General features: G+C 36.4%; 1 protein-coding gene across 4 annotated transcripts; it reads right to left on the bottom strand.

Annotated features, from left to right (window-relative positions):
• Nucleotides 1-4,535: 4,535 nt before the first annotated feature.
• On the bottom strand, nt 4,536-23,130 carry C1D (C1D nuclear receptor corepressor). Of its 4 annotated transcripts, none has more exons than XM_059659602.1 (5): nt 23,040-23,130; nt 9,461-9,607; nt 8,682-8,748; nt 8,323-8,378; nt 4,536-5,834 (listed from the first exon to the last, which is right to left on the bottom strand). In XM_059659602.1, exons 2-5 carry the CDS (start codon nt 9,596-9,598, stop codon nt 5,670-5,672), a joined length of 426 nt encoding a protein of 141 aa, XP_059515585.1. In that variant the 5' UTR covers nt 9,599-9,607; nt 23,040-23,130; the 3' UTR covers nt 4,536-5,669. The 4 variants fall into 4 exon arrangements, with proteins under 4 accessions (XP_059515585.1, XP_059515587.1, XP_059515586.1 ...); XM_059659604.1 differs by having other exon boundaries at nt 9,461-9,604; nt 23,040-23,099; XM_059659603.1 differs by lacking the exon at nt 23,040-23,130 and adding an exon at nt 22,842-23,012.
• Between the last annotated feature and the right edge of the window lie 33 nt (nt 23,131-23,163).

The following is a 23,163-nucleotide window of genomic DNA, read 5'->3' as shown; positions in this document are numbered from 1 at the left end:
TTTTACGTATTTATTTTCATTATTTAAACTTGACTGCTGCATTTTATTAGGGAAAAACCACATGGCACATAATATAGCCTTGGGGAAAAGCTACTCTTCATGGAAACCTGACAAGGTTTTCTTTCTTTCGGGGAAATTAGTTTCTTCAAACCCAGAAAACAAATCTTAAAAGTTGGCACCCTCCATTGTCACTGACAATGTCAGCTAGAAAGGTTTGAATGTTTTGTCTTCAAAGGAACAGACCCTTGACATCTCAAGGTCTAAGTCTTGAGATCTTTGCCCAAATTCAAAACTACTCCTGGATAAGCTGACACAAGTCCCTGGTTTTCTGTAGAATCCCATTTTATCTTGTGTCATAGTTTCTTATACATGTTTTCACACCCAGGTTATTATTCTCTTTAGCTCCTCTCATTTAACAATTAATGGCCATTGTATCAGCCAAAACGAAGTACCACAAACTGAGTGGCTTACACAATGGAAATGTATTGTCTCACAGTTCTGGAGAGCAGAAGTCTATAACATCGAAGTGTTGGCAGGGTTGGTTCCTCCTTGAAGCCTGTGAGACAGAATCTGTTCCATGCCTTTCCCCCTAGCTTACTTAATCCCTGGCATCCCTTGGCTTGAAGCATCACCAATCTCTGCCTTCACCTTCACGTAACGTTCTCCCTCTGTGCTTGTCTATGTTCAGATGCCCTCTTTTTATAAGGGACACCTGTCATATTGGATTAGGGCCCACCCTAATGATGTCACCTTCACTAACTACATCTGCAAAGACACTACTTCTAAATAGGGTTACATTACAAGGTATTGAGTGTTAGGACTTCAACATATGTATTTTTGGAGAGGGAGACACCTCTCAACCCATAGTGGCCAGTTTTCACATGATAAAGTTTGACATTTTCCAATCATTGCATATTGTTTGAATAACTGCTGGATTTGCCATGTCTGCAACAGAACCTGGAATACAGGAGGAGCTCAATAAACACTTTTTGAATGAACGAGTGAATAAATGAGACTGCAAGTGAGAAATAAAACAACTGTGGATGCTCAGAGTTGAGCTCAGCTAACTCATTAGCTGAGTAATGCCTTCCAGCATTGAATTTAGCAGGACTTAACATGTGCCACGGCAAAACTGCAAAACACTATATGCCCCATGAATCTCTAAGGTCCATGTGATAACTCACAAATGTCAACTCAGAAACTATTATACAGGCATATTCTTTTAATAATAATTTATTTCTTAAGGGAAAAATAATACAGTATCAGAAAGAGGGTATCAAATGATTTGTTTAAATAAGTCAAGAAATGAATTATTGAGAGAGCAAAGATCACTAAATGAGACAGTATTAGCCAGATACATTACAACATGGTCTATAGGTAGTCCACACTATAGCACTACATCAGAGATGATTCCTTGTTATAATTCTCTCATTTTAATAACTAAACCCTAGGACAAAGTCCAAGATGAGTTGTATACTATAGCAAATTGTGTACTATAACAAGCCTCTATTCTTTTAACCCATGACATTTTTCAACATAGCCTCAATACATACCTACATAACAAGGAACTGAAGGTATTCTTCTCTATTTCTCCTAATCATCTCGTTCAGATCTTATCACCATGAATTTCCTGGGTGCTTGGCTTTAAAATACTGTATTACTATCAACTTCAAATTCAAGCCCTAGGTAGGTCTACATTCATTTCAGCAGAAGCATCTTGAAATGTTGAATTACCATCTTCAATTTCCCTCAGTCATTTATTGTAGCTGCCAAACTGAAATGGTATGCCTTAAAGGCAACACTAAACTGAAAGCAAGTAATAAAAAGAGTCTCTTAAATGTTTCACTTATAAAAGCTTATTTTTCCCACCATCAAATTTTGTATACTGTCTGAAATATATCACTTTGCAAAATAGACAACTTGCATGCAGTTATTCTGCCCTGATACATTTGCTCAGCTACAAGGATGGGGGAGGCGGGTGGCGGGAACTAGCACTTTTTCAACCCTTTGTGAACAGAGGAGTGACACAGTCAGGATAGTTTGGGTTTGGGCCTTTGTGGGGAGGAATTAAAAGCAAGCCTCCACTGGTAATAGATATCACTATAACTGTCTCCTTTTCTGGATAGCTGCATATCTTCCAGGTTATATTACAAATTATGCAATAAAATAAACACTTTAAAAAGGCACATGGAGTGGCGGGTCTATGACAGCTCACTCTGATAAGAGAACAAATCTGCAAACTGAATACATTCTAAGCGTTTCCTTAAACTACTGCTCACAAGCAATATATAGCAAATTAATGAAGAGCAAGTCTACCGAATTCTGTAATAAAACCTGCACACCTTTCCCCATAATTGTGAAGGACAACTATGGAATATTAATATATAAAATAAACAAAATATGGTTTGTATTTCTAAAACAAAAGACTTTCAGATGAGGGTATAGGGGAAAGGAAATGTTTTATTAGGAAAGGACACCACATTTATATAAAATAGGTTGCTACCAAGCTCATTTGGCCCAAGAGCCACTGAATTTATCTGAGCAAGTTTAGTAAGTATGCTAAGGAAGGAGAAAAGGAGATGACGGTGCTTTTTTTCTTCCCTTTACACATCAAACTGAGCTATTACAGAAGGATCAGAATCACTGTTCAAATCTTTCTCAGTTAGTATCACTTCGTCAAGTCAAAATTTGATCATTTTTTGCATAAAATTGAAGTTTAACTGTATCATAACTGAGTGATTCCTAAAACATCTTTTATTCCAATGACCTAAAAAAACAGTATCTGGCCTGGCTAACAAGGCTCAGTGGTTGAGCATCGACCCACAAACTAGGTCACAGTTCGATTCCCGGTCAGGATACATGTCCGAGTTGTGGGCTCAGTCCCGTGGGGGGCATGCAGGAGGCAACCAATCAATGATTCTCTCTCATCATTGATGTTTCTATATCTCTCCCCCTCTCCCTTCCTCTCTGAAATCAATAAAAATACATATTTTTTAAAAAGAAAACAGTATCTGTATTCAATGCATCGTTCAGTTTTGAAGCATTTCCTGGCTACATTTGTAGCTAATTTTCAAAGCTTTATTTAGAAATAATGCCAACCCCCTCCTAACAGCTAAGTAGAGCAATTTTTCAATCTATAGGATATTTTAAAAACCAATCAATTTGCCATAACCTCCTAATTCCAGGAATGTAAACCATAATTCAAGCTTCGATTTTCCTCTTAACATATTCTACTTTACTAAAATGAATTCTCATCCTGCAACTATGAACAAGAAAATTGTACTTAAAATAATATTAAAAGACAAAATCTCATTATTTAGTATTAAATTAATGGTCTATAATTCTAGCCTTAAAAATATCTATAGCTATAACCTCCCCAACTTATTAATTCCCAGAGATTAATAAAAGGTGTAATTAACATCTAAACTTAGAGCAGACTGCCATTTGGAACAAACTGTGTTAACAATAACGGTACCAGAGTCAAAGAGATCAACCCCTCACCCTTTATGATTCTAAGGTTAATGACCACAATTTGTCATTATTTTCCAGTAACTGAAAATCTGAATTGAACAAAAAGACTATTTTTTTCAAACACTCTATAAAAATAAAGGCTGAAATCATCTTATTTAGAACCCAGCAGTGTTTGGCAATGGAAATATCACTAAGTATATGAGAAATGAATAAACAAATACGCAACCCAGTGCACTACCACCATTCAGCTCTTTTTTATGTGCTAAGTATTTAAAATTATATATAATAAAGCGAGATACACTCAAACTGTTTTCTTTAATCTTCACCTGAGGATGTTTTTATTGATTTTAGAGAGAGAAGGAAGGAGATAGAAACACTGATGTAAAAGAAAAAGCCATGGATCAGTTACCTCCCATACACACTCTCATAAGCACCCTGACCAAGGATCAAACCTGATACCTAGGTATGCGCCCTGACCAGAAATTAAACCCATGACCTTTTGTGTAAGGAACAATGCTCCAACCAACTGAGCCACATTGGGCAAAGCTCAAACTGTTTTTTATTTCTACTAGTAAACACTGAAAAAATTATTGACTTAAGAATCTCCAACTTGACAGAATATAAAGTTGGACATTTACAAACCTATAATTTGGCTAATTATTCCTACAATTGTGTATTTTTTTCCTTATGAAATTAGAAACATACAGAAATGCAAGTTATAAGTTTCTTTGCAATAAATAAGGCCACACATGTACATTGCACTTAATTTTAATAACATATCTTTCATAAAGAAGTTGTTTAAAAATAAACAACTAAAATTTGAATGAAGGAGAAAAAAATGAAATAACTATAAATGTTCTTCCACTTCAAAAATTGTCTGACATCTGAGCCAGAAGACTCTCAGTATCTATCAGAGACTTCCTCTTCATGTCACAGAAAGAGTTCAACATGCTTTACAAAATCCATTAGTTTTTAAGACCATTTCCAATATCTGCTACCATAAATCAAGAAATCCATTTATTCAAGGTTAGTTATGGAAAATTAATCACACAGAAAATTTTAACTTCTTTTTCAAAAGTTAAAGTACTTTATTGTACTTGGCATTCCTACACATGATGTGAATTCAAAGACTGAAAACATTAAGGGAATATAATTAAAATTCATAAGGCTTAGCCATAAAAATAATTTTAATGTTAGAATTATCTGTAACAAATATTTCAAGAAAATATATCAGAATATAAACACAATAAAATATCATTTTAGCTTTCTCCTCTGCTTAAGTGGAAGTTAACATAGAAAGTTGTTCCAAAATGCTTGCATGTATTTGACATGACCTCAAAAACATGTAATCAAACATGAAAAGTGAGACTGATAGAACTGTGGGCACTACACATCAGGGAAAAAACTCATGAATCTTTCTATTCCTAATGATTTCTAAAATCTAACTTCCCACTTTCAAGGGCAAGTTTACGCAAAAAAGAATAAATAGGTCAGCTATACAACACTTACAGCCTTTATTGATAGGATGTAGCCATTATGCCCAAATTCAGCCATCAATTACAACTTCATTTCCTATCCACAATTAATGAGAATATATTTTACTTCAAATGGGACATATAGGCAGAGTGCCAAAAGTTAAAGTATAACCTTAAAGTCTTAAATTCACACTTCAAATATCAAAAGAAACAATTCCCAAAATCATGAAAACATGATGAAGTAACTACACATAAAAAAAACACATTTAAGTCATTTCACTTTTTCTTGTATATAGTGAAAACAGATGTATTTATAACTTCAGACTTCAGAAAGCATACTTCATAAAGTCATTATTCATTTAAAATAGACAAATGTTTACAAAGAACATTTAACTTAAATTTCATAGTTGCTTATAAAATAGTACTTGAAAGGTTGACCTATATAAGGAAACAAGAGTCCTGTCAAGAGAGATGGTAAACTATAAATATAAAATACACCACAATGTTAAAAACCTCACAGTACACTATACGAAAATCAATAAAGATAACTTCATCTTTCTGGGGGGAAATGTATTTAGCATTACAAATTCAAATGTAAATTTTATATATGAATTCAATAAGGAATACATTTAAACCGTGCATTGCCACATAATCACCATCTATTTTGTGTTAAACAATAAAAATGATGTACTTTTTGAACATGTGTACATCAAAACCAAAAGGTTATTTTTTACTTTTTCCTTTACTGGCAACTTTGGATGCATTTTTAGGTTTTGGTTCCCAGAGGGCATTTTTCACGAATCTTGAAGCTGCCCCTTTGTCCAGCCTGGCAGCCGCCTTCTTGTCCGTTATTTCCTTGACTCTGTTCATGTACACTCTGATCCTTTCCTTAAAGATAAAGAGAGAGAGAAAGGTGAAAGATTCACCACCAGTACTTTTTTATGCTATACCTCAGTTAAATTCAATAGACATGTATTTACTGCCTATGAGGTGGAGCTAGCAAGTGCGCGTGAACAGGATAAACATACCCGTGCTCTCCTGCAGTTCATAGTCTAGGGGAATATAGGCATCACAAGGTCATTTCAAAAGAGGAGAAACTATACTGACATCACTCCAGAGGTAAATACTTAAGTGTTTATATGTAGTTATACATTCTTAGATAGCATTAACCTAAATCCAAATATTAGCTCTTATTTACCTGAAGTCTATAATCTAAAATAGAAACCTCATATACTTCTAACATACAAACTAAACTCTCCTAAAAATTTTCCAAGCAGAAAATAGGTATGGCAGGATTGATTTCTTTTTTTTAATGTTACCTTGGAGTGTCACAATTAAAATAAGAAGAATGAAAATATACAATCTTTTATTCAATTTCATAGTTTTGATTGATAAGCACATATTTTCTAATGACATATACTAGAATAGTTCTAATCAGACTTAACAAGGTGAGAAACACAATATGTTGTTAGCATTAAAATGTTCTGAGATCATTAATCAGAATGAAGGACTACTCTATAGTTCAAATGGAGAAATGAAGGTACGAGAGTCATAAAATAGAGGTAATGATTAATCACTACTTAAAAGCAAGTTTCATGAAAATAATCAAAACAGTGACATAAAGGTTGGAGTTTTGTTTTTCTGACACAGAAAAATGTAGAACCATGGAATTTTTTTTTATTAAAAAAGACTGACAGCTCTGCTCAAAACCCTCTCATGGCCCCTATTTCTCTCAGAATAAAAGCAAAAGTCCAGCCTGGTCCTATTTTAATTTCTTCCCATAATATATATTATATTTCCCCTAACACACCATGTATTAATATATATTTAATATTTGTTTGTTAATTTATTATGTTGTTTGTCTCTTTCCACTCCATAGGCTGACATCTGCCACAGGGTAAGGATATTCATGAGCTTTATTCGCTGAGGAATCACCTCACTCGAAAATAATACGTGGCTCCTCCCAGGCACTCAAATATTTGTTGAATGAATAAATTCATCAGTTTTAATGCCTTTTCCATTCATGACATAACTCCCATATACTAACTCTATGATCAATTAGTGATGTCTGTCACAAGGCCACGGAAGGAAAAAAGGTTTATATATTTTTTATTTGTCAGCCCTGTCCAGAATATGAATGTACTCCTCCAAAAAGTGGGTTCTGAGAGAGAAAGAAGACAGATGATTTTATCTTTTTCCAATGACAGAACCAAGTATTAAAATACTCCAAATAACTTTGTGTTAAAAGAAAAAGAGAAATTTTATAAAGGTGCAGTCCATATTAGACGGTTGAAAACAGATGGTAAAATGCATACTTCTTAGGATTTAAAGTCAGTATCACTGCTCAGATCAAGATCTGTGTATCATATTGCTTTATATTTTGCTTTAAGTATTTTTTTCACAATTTCTGTATTTAAAAATATATTTATTTTCCCTCAAGAACTTTAAAAGAAGAAAATATCTTAGTCCACACATTAACAAAATGAAGACAACAGATCTGGTTCATTCATTTTTTAAAAGTAAATGACCATGTACTTTACTGCTGTCTATGCTTTATTAAGTGGTATGTAACATATATATCAACTACCATAAGACTTTAGGACAATCATATAGTGTCAAGTGTATTCACATTTATATTTACCTTATATTTTATAAACAAAGATTAAATTAATATTCTTATTCATAAAACGAAGTTAAGAAGGTAACCATAAGTTTGATTTCTGATTTTTCTCTTTTAAATTGAATGATTTAATTTTTGAAGTCAGCAAAACCTCTACGATACCAGACCTTATATACAGTACTTATACATCTAAATGGAATACAACGACAAACCTAGAAGATTTATTACAGGTTGTAAATATGTCACTAATGCAGAATTACTGGACAGTACACATACAACTGGTGCCAAAAAAGCTTTTAGCTTTGTTGCTGAACTGGATTCTTTACTGCTGAGAAAATGAATTAATGGAAGAATTGAAAAGGTGGGGGAGAAACTTTCCCGTCTTTGCTAGTAAATCAACTAGAATATACTTTTAAGAATTGTGTAAGAGTTTAAAAAAATAAAAGGCAGTTGTAGAGATGAACAAGGTTTCAAGAATTTATAGGAAAAATAATATGAAGTTATAAATAATTACTAGAATCATAACATGTTTTTCTCATCCAGAGATTTATATAATATATATGAAGCACCAATTCTCTGACAAAGGTAAGAAAAGGAAAAACTAAAGACATGCTGAAATCTGGACTAACTTTCATAATTTCAACTCTGAATAATTTTATTCTCTGCAATTAGTGGATAAAGGTACTGTGAGTTTAACTTCAGGAATACTACAACGAACAGCCATGTAAAGTAAAAAGAAATCCACTGCAATCTTACCAATTCCTGCTTTACTGGGTGTTCCTTAGGATTAACTCCCTGAGTTGCCAAATAAACTACAAGAGAAAGATTTCATGAAATAAAATGGTGTATATATTAATGAAGAGCATTAATTAAAGAAATAAAGAAATGTCACACAAATGACTAACTAAATCTTAAATTATTCAACCTCTATGTAATAATAAATATGTGTGTGGCTCACAAGCATATGGCATTTTTATTTAAAATAAATAAATACTGTATCTGACTATTAAAATTGTCATAAAGCATAACTACATATAAAGTGCTAGCATTTAAAAAATAAATCACCCTTGACTCAATAAATAATTTGTTTTGTAATTAACTCCAAATATACATACCCCAAAACATTGAATTTAATGTGTAAGCAGAAACTAAATCCACTTTTGCTTGTTCAAGTGGGTCCAACTATTAGAAAGAGAGAGAAAATAAATTCAAACTTTGAGAACCATCATATATTTTAGATTTCAACCGAGCACAATGTTTCAAAGAAATGTTTTTTTCACGTTTTATAATCCAATAACCAAATGATCTGGAAATAGTTTGCAAAAAGAAAAAGGTTTGTTAACCAGTGATTTTTGCCCCCAAATTTTCAATTCAGAGTATCATCTTTAGTTAGACAAGGAATGTGTATAATCCAAGAAAAATTCTTTTGAATTATTTTAATTTCAGGAGTTACGATCTGGGCTTTGTATGTCAAAAGTAATTTATCAATATAAACATAGTACATGAAGCATTTATGTATAAGAAGCAGGCTAAAATGCTTAGGCAATACCAAAGACAGAAGAAACATAATGAGATCTGTTTTAGACTGTCAAAGTCAATTTACTCTTTTTGTCCTATAGGGTTTCCAGAAACCCTGATAACATCATTGTAATACTTAAAAGGTCAAAGATAGAGTCTATAGAAAAGAATGCTGTGAGTGTTCCTTTTTGTTTCCAAAACCAAGTCAAAATAAAAATATAGTTAAGATGTATTTCCTAAGGTTGGAGTTTTGTTTTTATCCCCTAAAAACATACAAACACTTATAAAGTTGAAATAAAGGGGGGGAGGAGCATGCATATATCATTAATCTATTTCTTAGCATAACACTGTTTTCTGAATTACATTTTTAAAGTACCTTCTGCAACAACTCATTTCTAGAAACAGACATCATGGTCTTCAGCATGTCATCTACAGCACCAATGGAATTCTCAAATGCTGATAAATACTCATGGATTTCTGCTGGATAGTCTTCATTAATTTCTTCTTCTGCCATTATGACCTACTGAAAAAAAAAAGTAAATTCTTAGAATTCACAATAGAGACAAAGATTGTTCTTTAGGTTAAAAAAAAATCAATAGGTCATACCATGTACTTCAAAAGTGAAAGTGCTAGGAGTTAAAACCTGAAGATAATTAAACAAATCTTAGAATATAATTATAGAGCAACTACGAACTTCCCCTCTTCTTAAGTTGCTTGGGAAGGGGGATGGAGTGGAGAGGAGGAGACGGACCCACCCAAGTCACTAATGCTACACATCAAACTCTGAATGCTTTTCAAGAACTAAAGACATGACTACCAAACATAGAATATCAATCATCAAAATCCTACATTTAAAAAACTTTCTATTGAAGTTAAAGACCAAGCAAAGCAATGAAAGTGTGATAAGTATATCCCCTAATGCTTGCTGAAAAAAAATAATCTTTTCTTTTCCAAAAATATATATTTTAGTCCTTCCAAACCTAGGATTTGATCTAGCAGCATGGTATATTAAACTAAAAAGTGAGAAATGCTAAGTCTGAAATATCTTAGATTATTTATCACTAAAACCAGTTTCAAGCCTATATATATATGTATATATTCCTTAAGCTTCTTTAAAATATTAAGAAGAAAGTCAAAGAGCCCATAAATCACATAAAGCAGAAAAGAGGAAACTTGGGAGAAATAAACTGTATGGTTTTCATTTAGGCTAGAGCATGCCTTGACAGCACATTCTTTTAAAATTCACATTTATATCATAATATTTAATATCTGTGAGAAAATGAAAAATACACATCAATGTATTTCATATAGTATCTAAGACCAAATTTCAGAAGCAGTTCTAAGCCATATATACCTCTTATGTTTTAAAACAATTTTTTATTAGCTGAAAATACCTCATTCATTACATAGCTAAAGAGAACAGCAAGAATGTGGTAAAATAGCACATAGCAGAGCAGAACTGAAGTAAAAAGACTGGGGCTTTCCATCTTGCTTGATCACTAACTTTGTCACCTTAGATAAATTACTGAATCTCTCTAGGCCTCAAATACCTCATCCATAAAATGGTCTAATGATCTGTAAAAGATCCTTATAGCTCTAAATGTTATGACTATGTCATTTAAGTTTAAAAAGTGCTATTTGAATATTTAGTCATAATATATCAACATTTCTATTCAACAAGTATATATTCTACTGAGGTATCTGCATTCATTTAAAAAAAAGTAAAGTCGAACTGACTATCACTTCTTATGCTATAAAGTTACTAACTACTGTGCAACCAGCAATTCAACAAAGAACTGCCTTAGACGGTTTGGCTCAGTGGGTAGAGCATCAGCCTACAGACCAAAATGTCCCGGGTTTGATTCCGGTCAAGGGCCAAGTACCTTGGCTGCAGGCTCCTCCCCAGCCTAGGTCCTGGTTTGTGCAGGAGGCAACCATTCGGTGTGTTTCTCTCACATTGCTGTTGCTCTCTGTCTTTCCCTGTCTCCTCCACTCTCCCTAAAAATCAATGGAAAAATATCCTCGGGTGAGAATTAACAAAATAAAATATATAAAATAAAAATAAACAAAGAACTATGATAAAAGAAAACCACTGGGGAAAAACTTGTGACTTCCTATTTCAAAAGGCTAACTGAAAACACATACTTGCCTCTCATCCCTCCAAAAAAATCCCTCCAAAATGATAGAAGAAACAAAAATAAGTTGACAGTAATGCTGGAAACCAAGAGGCACATGCCCATCAGCAAATCCAACAGTATAAATTTTTGAAGCTAAAGAGCAAATGGGATCAGACTGATAGGAAACGGAAAAAAAGGAGCCTACAATCCCTTAGAAACCAAATGGGAGAATCTAGGAATAACCCCAAGACGAAGGGCAGTAAGAGCTGGGCCACAAGGGCTGAAAGCTGCTACCCCAGTCTCTAGCACTGCCAAAGTATGGCTCCAGCACCTACTGTCCAAATAAAGATATAAGTACAAGGGATACACTGCAAATAGAGAGAAGACTCAGTGTTTCTTCTCTTCATGTAAAATCTTAAACCAATAAATTTGAAAATATGAATAAAAAGAATGAGATAATAGGGGAAAAAATCAATTGCCAAAACTAACCTAAAAGAAGGATATAAACAAACAGATCATGAGCCTTAAAGGAAAAATTTATAGAAAGTCAAAGATCTGCCCTCCAAAAGGATACAAGCCTACAAGATATTACAGGTAAGTTCTACCAAACCTTCAAGAAATAGTTAATTCCTTAGAGAGCCCAGAAATCGGCCCGAACCAATATGCTCAATTAATATTTGACAAAGGAGGCAAGAACATACAATGGAGCCAAGATAGTCTCTTCAATAAATGGTGTTGGGAAAATTGGACAGATATATGCAAGAAAATGAAACTAGACCACCAACTTACACCATATACAAAAATAAACCAAAATGGATAAAGGACTTAAATGTACGACAGGATACCATAAAAATTCTAGAAGAATCCAAAGGCAAGAAAATTTCAGACATATGCCGAAGCAATTTCTTCACTGATACAGCTCCTAGGGCACTTGAAACTAAAGAAAAAATGAACAAATGGGACTACATCAAAATAAAAAGCTTCTGCACAGCAAAAGAAACCATCAACAAAACAACGAGAAAACCCACTGTGTGGGAAAACATATTTGCCAATGACATATCTGATAAGGGCCTAATCTCCAAAATTTATAGGGAACTCATACAACTTAACAAAAGGAAGATAAACAATCCAATCAAAAAATGGGCAAAGGACCTAAATAGACACCTTTCAAAAGAGGACATTCAGAAAGCCAAGAGACATATGAAAACATGCTCAAAGTCACTAATCATCCGAGAGATGCAAATCAAAACAGCAATGAGGTACCATCTCACACCTGTCAGACTGGCTATCATCAACAAATCAACAAACGACAAGTGCTGGAGAGGTTGTGGAGAAAAAGGAACACTTGTGCACTGCTGGTGGGAATGCAGACTGGTGCAGCCACTATGGAAGACAGTATGGAGTTTCCTTAAAAAACTGAAAATGGAACTCCCATTTGACCCTGTGATCCCACTTCTAGGAATATATCCCAAGAAACCAGAAACACCAATCAGAAAGGATATATGCACCCCTATGTTCATAGCAGCACAATTCACCATAGCTAAGATCTGGAAACAGCCTAAGTGCCCATCAGTAGATGAATGGATTAGAAAACTGTGGTACATCTACACGATGGAATACTATGCTGCTGTAAAAAGGAAGGAACTCTTACCATTTGCAACTTCATGGATGGAACTGGAGAGCATTATGCTAAGTGAAATAAGCCAGTCAATAAAGGAAAAATACCACATGATCTCACTCATTCATGGACAATAGAGACCATTATAAACTTTTTAACAATAATAGATACAGAGGCAGAGCTGCCTCAAACAGATTGTCAAACTGCAGCGGGAAGGCCGGGGATGGTTGGGGGGCAGGAGGTAGGGGGGTAAGAGATCAACTAAAGGACTTGTATGCATGCATATAAGCATAACCAATGGACATAAGACACTGGGTGATAGGGGAGGCTAGGGGACTGTCTAGGGCGGGGGGATAAAATGGATACATATGTAATACCCTTTGTAATACTTTAAGCAATAAAAAAAAAAAAATGCTCATAAAAAAAAAAAAAAAGAAAGAAATAGTTAATTCTTCTAGTATTTAACTGGTTAGAATGTAGAAAAAGGATGGAAAACTTACACACCTTTTTCATAACATACACAAAAATAAATTCCACATGAATCTAAAAGGTAAATGAATAAACACATTACAAGATTATATAAAATATATATGTAATCCAAATGAAACCCAAATGCTATAAAAGGAAAAGGATGCCCTGGCTGGTTTTGCTCAGTGGATAGAGCGTCAGCCTATGGACTGAAGGGTCCCGGGTTCGATTTCGATCAAGGGCACATGCCTGGGTTGTGGGGTTCAATCCCCAGTGTGGGGTGTGCAGGAGGTAGCCAATCAATGATTCTCTCTCATCATTGATGTTTCTATCTCTCTCCCTCTCTCTTCCTCTCTGAAATCAATAAAAATATGTTTTAAAAAAGGAAAAGGCCAAAACCGGTTTGGCTCAGTGGATAGAGCGTTGGCCTGTGGACTGAAAGGTCCTGGGTTCAATTCCGGTCAAGGGCATGTACCTGGGTTGCGGGAACATCCCCAGTAGGAGATGTGCAGGAGGCAGCTGATCGATGTTTCTCTCTCATCAATGTTTCTAACTCTCTATCTCTCTCCCTTCCTCTCTGTAAAAAATCAATAAAATATATATTTTTTTAAAAAGAGTAAATGATTTGCATTTAAAAAAAAATAAAAAAGGAAAAGGATGATGGGTTTAACTACATAAACACTAAAAAGAAAAAAAAAATCTTTATGGTAAAAGTACAGCATAGGCAATATTAAAAGAAACAACCTGGGAGAAAATATCTGTCAAAATATAACAAAGAATTAATTAGATTACATTGAGTTCCTACAAAGCATTAAAACAAATTAAAATAATGAAGATATCTTATCACCTATCAGATTGGTAATAATTTTAAAGATTATCGAAGGTCAATGTTAACAAGGGTATATACTGAAAGTAAAATATAAATTGGCACAGATTTTTTAAATGCACATACTCTTTTTTAAAAACACTTTTTGTATTGATTTCAGAGAAAGGAAAAGAGAAAGAAACATGTTGCTCCACCTATCGATGCATTCATTAGTTGACTCCTGTGGGTGCCCTGACTGGGATCCAACCCACAACTTTGGCACACTGAATTTTGATTCAGGAAATCCTTTTAAGAATCTACAGAAATCCTTATATACATGCATACAAATTTAGCAAAATAGACTCTTCAAACTCTTCTCAGAATTTCCCCACTTTCTTTTGCATGAGTTTTTCCCTCTGCCGGATCATTAACCATAAATCTTAAAACATTTTATTTCTCCATCTCATACAAGGAACAAAACATCTTGACTTCATATCCTACTCCAGCTAAGGCTCCACTTTCTATCTCCCTTTCAGGGCTCCTCAAAAGAGCTGCTTATATTAACAGTCTAATTCCGCTCCTTCCATTCTTCCTTGAATCTACTACAAACAGGCCCTTTACTTCTCACTCAAAATTGCTCATCAAGATCACCCACACAGCCACACTGTTAAGTTCAATGGTCAAGTCTCAGTGCTCATCATTTGACTTCATTGACTCCCTTCATTTGGTTTCCAAGGGCATCCCATTTTCTTGGTTTCCCTCCTCCCTCACTGGCTCCTTTTTGGTGTCCTTTGCAGTATCCTTCTCATACCAGCCTCTTAACCTTGAAGTGTCCCAAGGACTGTCCTTAATTAAATTGCATTAATAAACTGATGACTCCTAGGTTTGTATCTCCAGCCCTGATCTCCCTATTGAATTCTAAATCTACATTTCCAACTGCTTACTCAATATCTCTGGTTGGATATTTTAATAGATTCTTAAGTATTATGCACCCAAAGCCAAATTCCTAATCTTGCCTACTATAGTCTTCCCTGCCTCATTTCAGGGTAACTCCACCTTTTCAACTGTCCAGCCCTAAATTTTAGAGAAGTCGTGGACTCTTTCCTCTCTCACCCTACCTTTAAAGCATATTCAGAATCTAACCTCATCCTCCCACCTCTACTGCTACCAACCTGGTCCAAGCCAGTCTAAGCTATCATTATGCCTTGTCTAGATTGCTGCAATAACCTCTTAAATGGCTTCCTTATTTGCAACCCGGTAGTTTATTATCAAGAAAAAGCAGAGTGGTCATTCCAAATCTATGTCATACCTCTGCTTGGAAACTTCCAACGGCTTACCAACTTACTCAGAGTAAAAGACAAAGTCCTTACAAGGCTCTAAAAAGCCCAACACAATCTACCCTCTCTGCAGCCTTCTGTGACCTCAGCTTCTCCCACTCTAGCCCTTGCTCATTCCACTCCAGCCAGGACAGTATCACTGCTCTTCCCCATCACAGCAGGCCTGGCCCTACCTCAGGGCCTTTGTACTTCCTCTCCCGTTCCTAGAATGTTCGCTTCCTCCTCTCCTCCCCTACCAACAGCTTCAGAGCTTATTACTTTACCTGCCAGATCTTTACTCAAATGTCACCTACTGGTAAGCCTTTCTTGAACACCCTCTTTAAAATGCATGCCCCGCCCACTACACCCCACCCCTTGGGCCCTACACTTCCTATCTCCTCAATTAACATCTGACATATTTAATTCATTTATTGTCTGTCCATCTTAAAGAATGGTAATTACATGAGAACAGAATTTTGGGGGTTTTGTTCACTAGCACAGCCTGACAGTCAATAAACATGTGTTCAATAAATAACCTATAACAAAATCCTGGAAATAATCTATTCACCAATACAGAAACAGCTAACTAAATTGTAGCACATCCATCCAAGAGAATATTATAATTAAGCAAGTTCATTTGGATAAAGCCCAGCAAAACAACGTGAAGCACAAGGTTGAAACTTTTTCTGATATCTTGAAGAATATCACAGGCAAGGATGTTAATTTTGAATTCTCATTGCTTCAGTTGTAAACAAAAATGACTAAAAATATTATTGTTCACAGTAAAAAAAAAAAAAAAAAAAAAAAAGAAGAAGTAAATCGCTAAGTAGTAACACATAATGAGAAATGGTGAAAAAAATGTCATAGAACACTCTATAGTATATAACACATAATATATGTGCCATTTGTTTTTCAAAACCTGTATCTGTAGTTACTAGTATGTAGGAAAAGATTTGAAGGAGACATAAAAAAAAAAGACAATTCTCTCAGAGAAAGGGCAGGGATTAGGGAGTAGGATCAAGGAAAGCTCATTCTTTTAACTTTTCATTCTTCATTGTTTAAGTTTTGTTACCTCAAAAAGCATGTTAAATTTGTAATAAAAATAATCATTACATTTAAATAAAGGCATATTCTAATAAAGTATTTTGGCTTTTAACAAATACTGCAAGTATATTTTTAAAAGCCTTTATTTAAATGTACATTTTTCACCCAATTTTTCTATTAGAAAATATTTTCCCTCTTTAGAATCATAATGGAGATTTTTTTTCCTGCAATTATTCCCTGTCCCTAAGCCCCAATAAACAAGTAGTTATTTATTGTTAAAATGGGCTAGGGTGAACACTGAAAGCAAGGTAGTAAGTAAGAATAATTACCCTCATTAAATCTGAACGGAACCACTTACCTTTTACTTAACCAAAAAAATTTAAAAAGTGGGGGCAAGACAGTCTAAAAAAAAAAAATTCTTTTACTATTATAATTTTCCCCCAAATTCAAATGATTTCTTCTAACATCTTATATAGATAGTTCCTGAGTACTGGAATGCTGCTGCTCCTTCCCTCCTGTCACTGGTTATGGAAGCCATAGCACCCACAGGAGAAAAGGAGGGGCGCACAGCATCACACACAGAACTGAAGTCATCCACCTCCCTTTCCCTTGACTCTCTATTTCAGGGAGGTCAGTCCAGCCTGCCACATGCTCATCTCTCTCTCAAAGGTCCCAGTCGGGGCAATTCATTATATGGTAACCCTAAGCAGATCCTCTGACTCTTACCACCCCATTTTATCAGAGAACAAGTGTCAGGAGAGTAGCTGACATGAGTATATGAAAAGATCAATTACAAGAAACAGTTTTATGTAACTGTGGGGGCTGGCTAAGAAAGTCAAAATCTGCAGGACAGGCTCCAAGGAAGGGCATGCTGGAACTCTCAGCCACAAGCTGGAGCTGCTGTCCACAGGTGGGAATTTCTCTTCTGTCAGGGAAGTCTCAGCTCTGCTTTGAAAGCCTTTCAGAGATTCAGTTTAATGATCTAGAACAGTGGTTCTCAACCTTCCTAATGCCGCAACCATTTAATACAGTTCCTCATGTTGTGGTCTGACCCCCAACCATAAAATTATTTTCGTTGCTACTTCATAACTGTAATTTTGCTACTGTTATGAATCGTAATGTAAATATCTGATATGCAGGATGTATTTTCATTGTTACAAATTGAACATAATTAAAGCATAGTGATTAATCACAAAAACAATATGTAATTATATATGTGCTTTCCGATGGTCTTAGGCGGCCCCTGTGAAAGGGTCACGACCACAGGTTGAGAACCGCTGATCTAGAACAATCTTCCCTAATGTAAAGTCAACTGACTGTGGATTTTAATCACATCTACAAATACCTAGATTGGTGTTTTACTGAATATCTGGGGACAGCAGCCCAGCCACGCTAACACAGCAAGAAGATCACCACACTCCTTAAACCACCAGAACTACAGCAAAGAAAGGTATACTCCTGGCATCTCAAGGTGCTATTCTGACAGCATTTTCCCACAGCACCTTTGTTATTCTTGATTGTCAGGCTCCCGGGTAATAAAACTAGATTTCAAATTCCGGCTAACAAATGTGAAAGAAATGACAACTTTTCTCTTTTTTTTCAAAATACCATTTTGCAACCCCTAATGAAATGATAGATTCAGGCAATGATCACCAACAAATAAAAGGATGATGAGGAAATTTACAACGGAGGGGTGAGACTAACACTCCCTGAACACAGAGATCTGTCCTCACTTTACTAAAAGTTTGACAAACATATTATGAACCTCCTGATGTGAATATGATGTACACGACATCGTCTATGTTTCATTTCCAACTCCCCAAAAGAGTTGAATCTGAATTTAATTGAGCCTTTAGAGCTAACTTCCATTTACAGGAAATATGGAGGACAGAAAAATAAGTTACCACCAGAAAGCAAAAAGACAAATCTGAAATGAGAAATGCACTTTAGAATAACTGACCTGGTTTCTATAACAAATAAATGGCATGAAGAAGAAAAAAATAAAGAAAGAAAAGGGAACAGTGGTAGATAACGAAGAGATAAAAGAAACTTAGGAGATATAACAACCAAATGGAATGTATAGATCTTGTTTGGATCTTGATTCAAATAAACCAAGTGTAAAAAGATATTTTTGAGAGAAAGAAATATGAACATAGATTGGGCATTAGATGACACCAAGAAATTACTGATAATTTTGTCATCTATGAAAATAGCATTATAGTTATGTCAGAAAAATGTCCCTGGGCTGCCCAGCCGGTGGTGCTCAGTGGTTGAGCGTCGACCTATTAACCAGGAGGTCATGGTTCAATTCCCAGTCGGGGCACATGCCCAGGTTGTGGGCTCGATCCCCAGTGTGGGGCATGCAGGAAGCAGCCAATCAATGATTCCGTCTCATCATTGATGTTTCTCTCTCTCCCTCTCCATATATATATATATATATATATATATATATATATATATATACACACACACATATATACATATATATATCCCTCGGTAAAATAGCATAACGTCTTGAATTTGCTTTAAAAAAAAAAAAAAAAGCTAGTCTTCATGGAGTAATTACACTTTGAAAGCAAGAATAACAAACCTATGTACATTATATCTATAGCGAAATTAGATAGCTAACTCATAAATTAACTTAGAATACAATTCAGTTCAGAAATTGGGGGAAACCTAAATCTGAAGTATAATCTAGAACAGAGGTCGCCAACCAGTGGTCCGTGAGGTTCGGAAGATTGGCAACCGCTGCTCTAGAATACTAAGCAGCTCTATCACATCTCATCTCAATTCCAAATATAATTGAAGGTGGGTTACTGAGTGCTACCAGATCTGTGACAGTTGCTAAATAAAACTCATTAAAACAAGACAGAGCCTGTGGCTTCAAATGAGGTTAGTGTTGCCAACATTCCCAACAAAAGCTGACATTTCAGGGTGTCTATAATTATTTTATGAATGTCACAAATTTCCTCTTAAAAGAAATCCTAGTATCTTACATCTTACAAAAAATATATGCATTAGAAAATAAATAAACAGACCAAAAAAGTTTAGTCAAATGAAAAACTAGGGAAAAATATTTGCAGCATAGAGAGATAAAAGAAGCCTCTACAAATCAATTTAACACACACACACACACACACACACACACACACACACACACACACATATATACACCTACAACCCAAAAGAAAAATGAACAAAGAAAACCTGCAGTTCACAAGTAAAGGAATCCAGATGACTAATGAGCATGAAGTTACTCAATCTTACTCCTAATTAAAGAAGCATAAATCAACAAAACAAGATGCTATTTTTCATGTCAAACAAGCAAAAATTTAAGATTGATAATACCTAGTATGGGCAACGGTAAGGAGAAACAGCCACTCGTTCACTATTAATTGGAGTGTACACTGAGCGTTTTTTTGAGGCAATTTGGCACTATGCTTCAGAACTATATATGTACAAATTCTTTGACCCCAACAATTTTACTTCTCAAAATATATATTTTCACACAAGCACATCCACTGCAACACTTTTTAAAATACTTCAAAGCAGGGAACAACCTATGTACCCATTAACAAGAACTAGTTGAATAAATTATGATCTATTCATTCAATAAGAAACTCTGCAGCATTGAAAAAGTATGAAGTAGAGCTCAGAGTCCGGAGATATATTAAAGTGAACAAAAATTGAAGAATAATATATATTTATCTTTGAGATATTTGAATATGCATGTAAGTCTTCTCAATGCTCAACTCCTGGGGACCCTATGAATGGGTGATGTCCACAATGTCCTGTCCTCAACTGCCCTTCTCAGCTCCTATAGACTCATGCCTATGGCTTCTTTTATGGAGCCAATCCATCTCATGTTTGATCTTCCTCTTTTCCTGCTACCTCCTATTTTTCCAACATTACTGTCTTTTCCAAAGAATCTTGCCTTCTCAAGATGTGTCCAAAGTAGGACAGTTTCAATTTTGTCATTTTTGGCTCCAGCGATGTTTCAGGCTTAATTTGCTCTAGAATCAGCTTGTCTAATGATCCACGGTATTTGTAGACCTCTCTTCCAATACCGTATTTCAAATGAATCAATTTTTTGCTATCAGTCTTCTTCACAGATAGAAAAGAACAGGGGTAAATAAAGGAATTATCAGGAAACTGAGAGGATCCAGGTAAAGTCAGGCAACTGAGATGACTCAGTTAAGGTTAAATAGTATTAACTTCTGTCTTCTGTGAATTTCTTTAGCAATATTCAATTGGCCTACAAGAAGTTTGGTTGCCCAGAATGAGGAATTGGAATCTAGCACAGAAGAAAGCTAAGGAAGTACAAAAGAACCTTTCAAACAGCTGACTGGGAGGTCTTGAAGGGGGAGAAGTGAGGGTTTTTCCTCTGTTTGGAATAACCCCTCCCCGATCTTCTGGGCTTAATAAAACCTATTAATCCTTTGAAACCCAATCAAATGCATGCTCCTCTATAAAGGTTTCCATATCTCCCAAAGTAGTCTCGCCTAACTGAGCCATGCTGACTGGGCTGAGGAGAGGCTTTTAATGCAAAGTGCTGGCCTCTCCCTCAGGACTAACATGTCTTGCCACACCTTAGGTATTTAGTAACACTTTGTTAACTGACTAAAACCAATGTAAGTAAACTGGAAGCAAATTTTGGAGAATCTTAATATCATATTTGAATTTGGACTTCTAAATATTAGCAAGTCACCACATGGATCAAAAGGAAAAAAATATAATGTACATTCTGGGTCTGCTTCCATCCCTATGGCAAGTAGAGGTACACATAATTATGAACTAAGTGAGAGACCAAAGCCAGTATCTAAAATTTTTTGGAACTAGAGAGATTTCTGCAGACTTTGCACCAGAATTCTATTACCGTAATGGCTTTGTTGCACTGAATTATCTTAGAAAATAATAGTGCAATGTATATACAAACAATCTCTCAATAAACATTGCTATCTTTGGCAGTCAGTCCATGTTAGTGTTACCTGTAATTCTCCTGACAAGATTTTACTGCGAAAAAAATAGGCTTCGTCTTTTTTAAATATGTTAACCTCTAAAAAATTTACCACAAAGCCTGATAACAGAGTAAGAAGTACAGTAGAAAGAGGTTGCTGGAGACGGATATGAATAATCATGTCAGATTACAAAGAAGTTACTTATAGTGTTTAATTCTAATGTTTAATGTGAAGTGTTTTCAAAATTATAAAGCTGCAAAATTGCCTTCTAAAACCATGAAGTTTGCTTATGACATTTTCCTCATCTCTAACGTAATCATGCCCTGGCCGTGTGGCTCAGTGGGGTGAGCCTCCTCCGCTGCACTGACAGGTCCCCTGTCTGATTCCCGATCAGGGCGCAGGCCCCGGTGCAGGCTCCATCCCTGGTTCGGCTGCAAGCAGAAAGCAACCCATCCATGTTTCCCTCTCCCATTCATACTTCTCTCTCTCTTTCTCCCTCTCCCTTCCTCTCTGAAATCAATAAAGATATATTTTTTTTTAAAGGAGCCATGTAAAAGGTCATGAGAAACCATCACTCCTCAACTGTAATACAACACGGCTATTTAAAATCAGCCGTAACATCTTTTGACTGAGAATTGTTTTTGTGGGGGTTTTTTTTGTTGTTTTTGTTTTTTTTACAGAGAGGAAGGGAGAGGGGTAGAGAGCTAGAAACATCGATGAGAGAGAAACATCGATCAGCTGCCTCCTGCACACCCTCCACTGGGGATGTGCCCGCAACTAAGGTACATGCCCTTGACCGGAATCGAACCTGGGACCCTTCAGTCCGCAGGCCGATGCTCTATCCACTGAGCCAAACCGGTTAGGGCTTGACTGAGAATTGTTTTATTTTGAAAAACCATTTTCCGCACTGCCATTATTTTATCTCTCAACAAAACAATGCGATCTATCGTTACAAACGATCACAGACGGCTCTCTGAATTTCCACAGGGGCTAATGATTTTTCAGACCCAGCCTCAACCGCGGGCAGCAGACACCTCACTGGGAGCTGCACCTTCGTCAAACCCAGCTGCCCATCAGCCAACAAACAGGGCGACACTGAGGGTCTCTCGCACAGCGAAGAGAAGTCTCAATCACACTGCACGTTCCTGGGCCACGAAGCACAACTATTTCCTTGAGAGTATCCACTCCCGGGGCCGATTTCAGCTGAAGGGGGAAAGGAGCCCATCCTCTGGGGAAAGCTACTCCCTCCCCTCCAGCTCTCCCTTCAGCTTTCCTTCCTGCAACTAGGGCTGAAGGCGGCCGAAAATTAACGGTCCAGTCCTGTGTCCTTACATTCTCCTCCTTCCAATCTGTGGGAGGCGGAGCTAAGGAGCATATAAAAGGCGAAAGGCTGGACCGAAAGAGGCGAAAGGGAGCCAGATAGGCCCGGACCTGCCAGCAGCCCCGGGACTGGCGACGCGGGGGTCCCGCAACCACAGGTGCGCCACGCTCAGTGGGGCGAGCTCGCCCTCGCGGGGGGCTGCGCGGCCCGGCCTCGTTCCTCGCTGCCAGCGGCGGGGGAAACACAGGACAAGAGAGCTGGGCTGCAGTCGAGCACGAGAAAAACGCGACCCCAGCTTGCAAGAGTACCTCACCGGCCGGCCACGCCGTCTTCCGGAAAGCGGTCGGGCTGCGGTGACGTCACGCGGCGCCGGCGCTGCCTGCGGCGCCAGCGTCGCTCGGCGATGACCTCACGCTGCTTGCTCCGCCCCCG

Source organism: Myotis daubentonii, chromosome 12, assembly GCF_963259705.1.
Source record: "Myotis daubentonii chromosome 12, mMyoDau2.1, whole genome shotgun sequence".
NCBI lineage: Eukaryota > Metazoa > Chordata > Mammalia > Chiroptera > Vespertilionidae > Myotis > Myotis daubentonii.
This window is presented reverse-complemented; position numbering and strand designations above follow the sequence as displayed.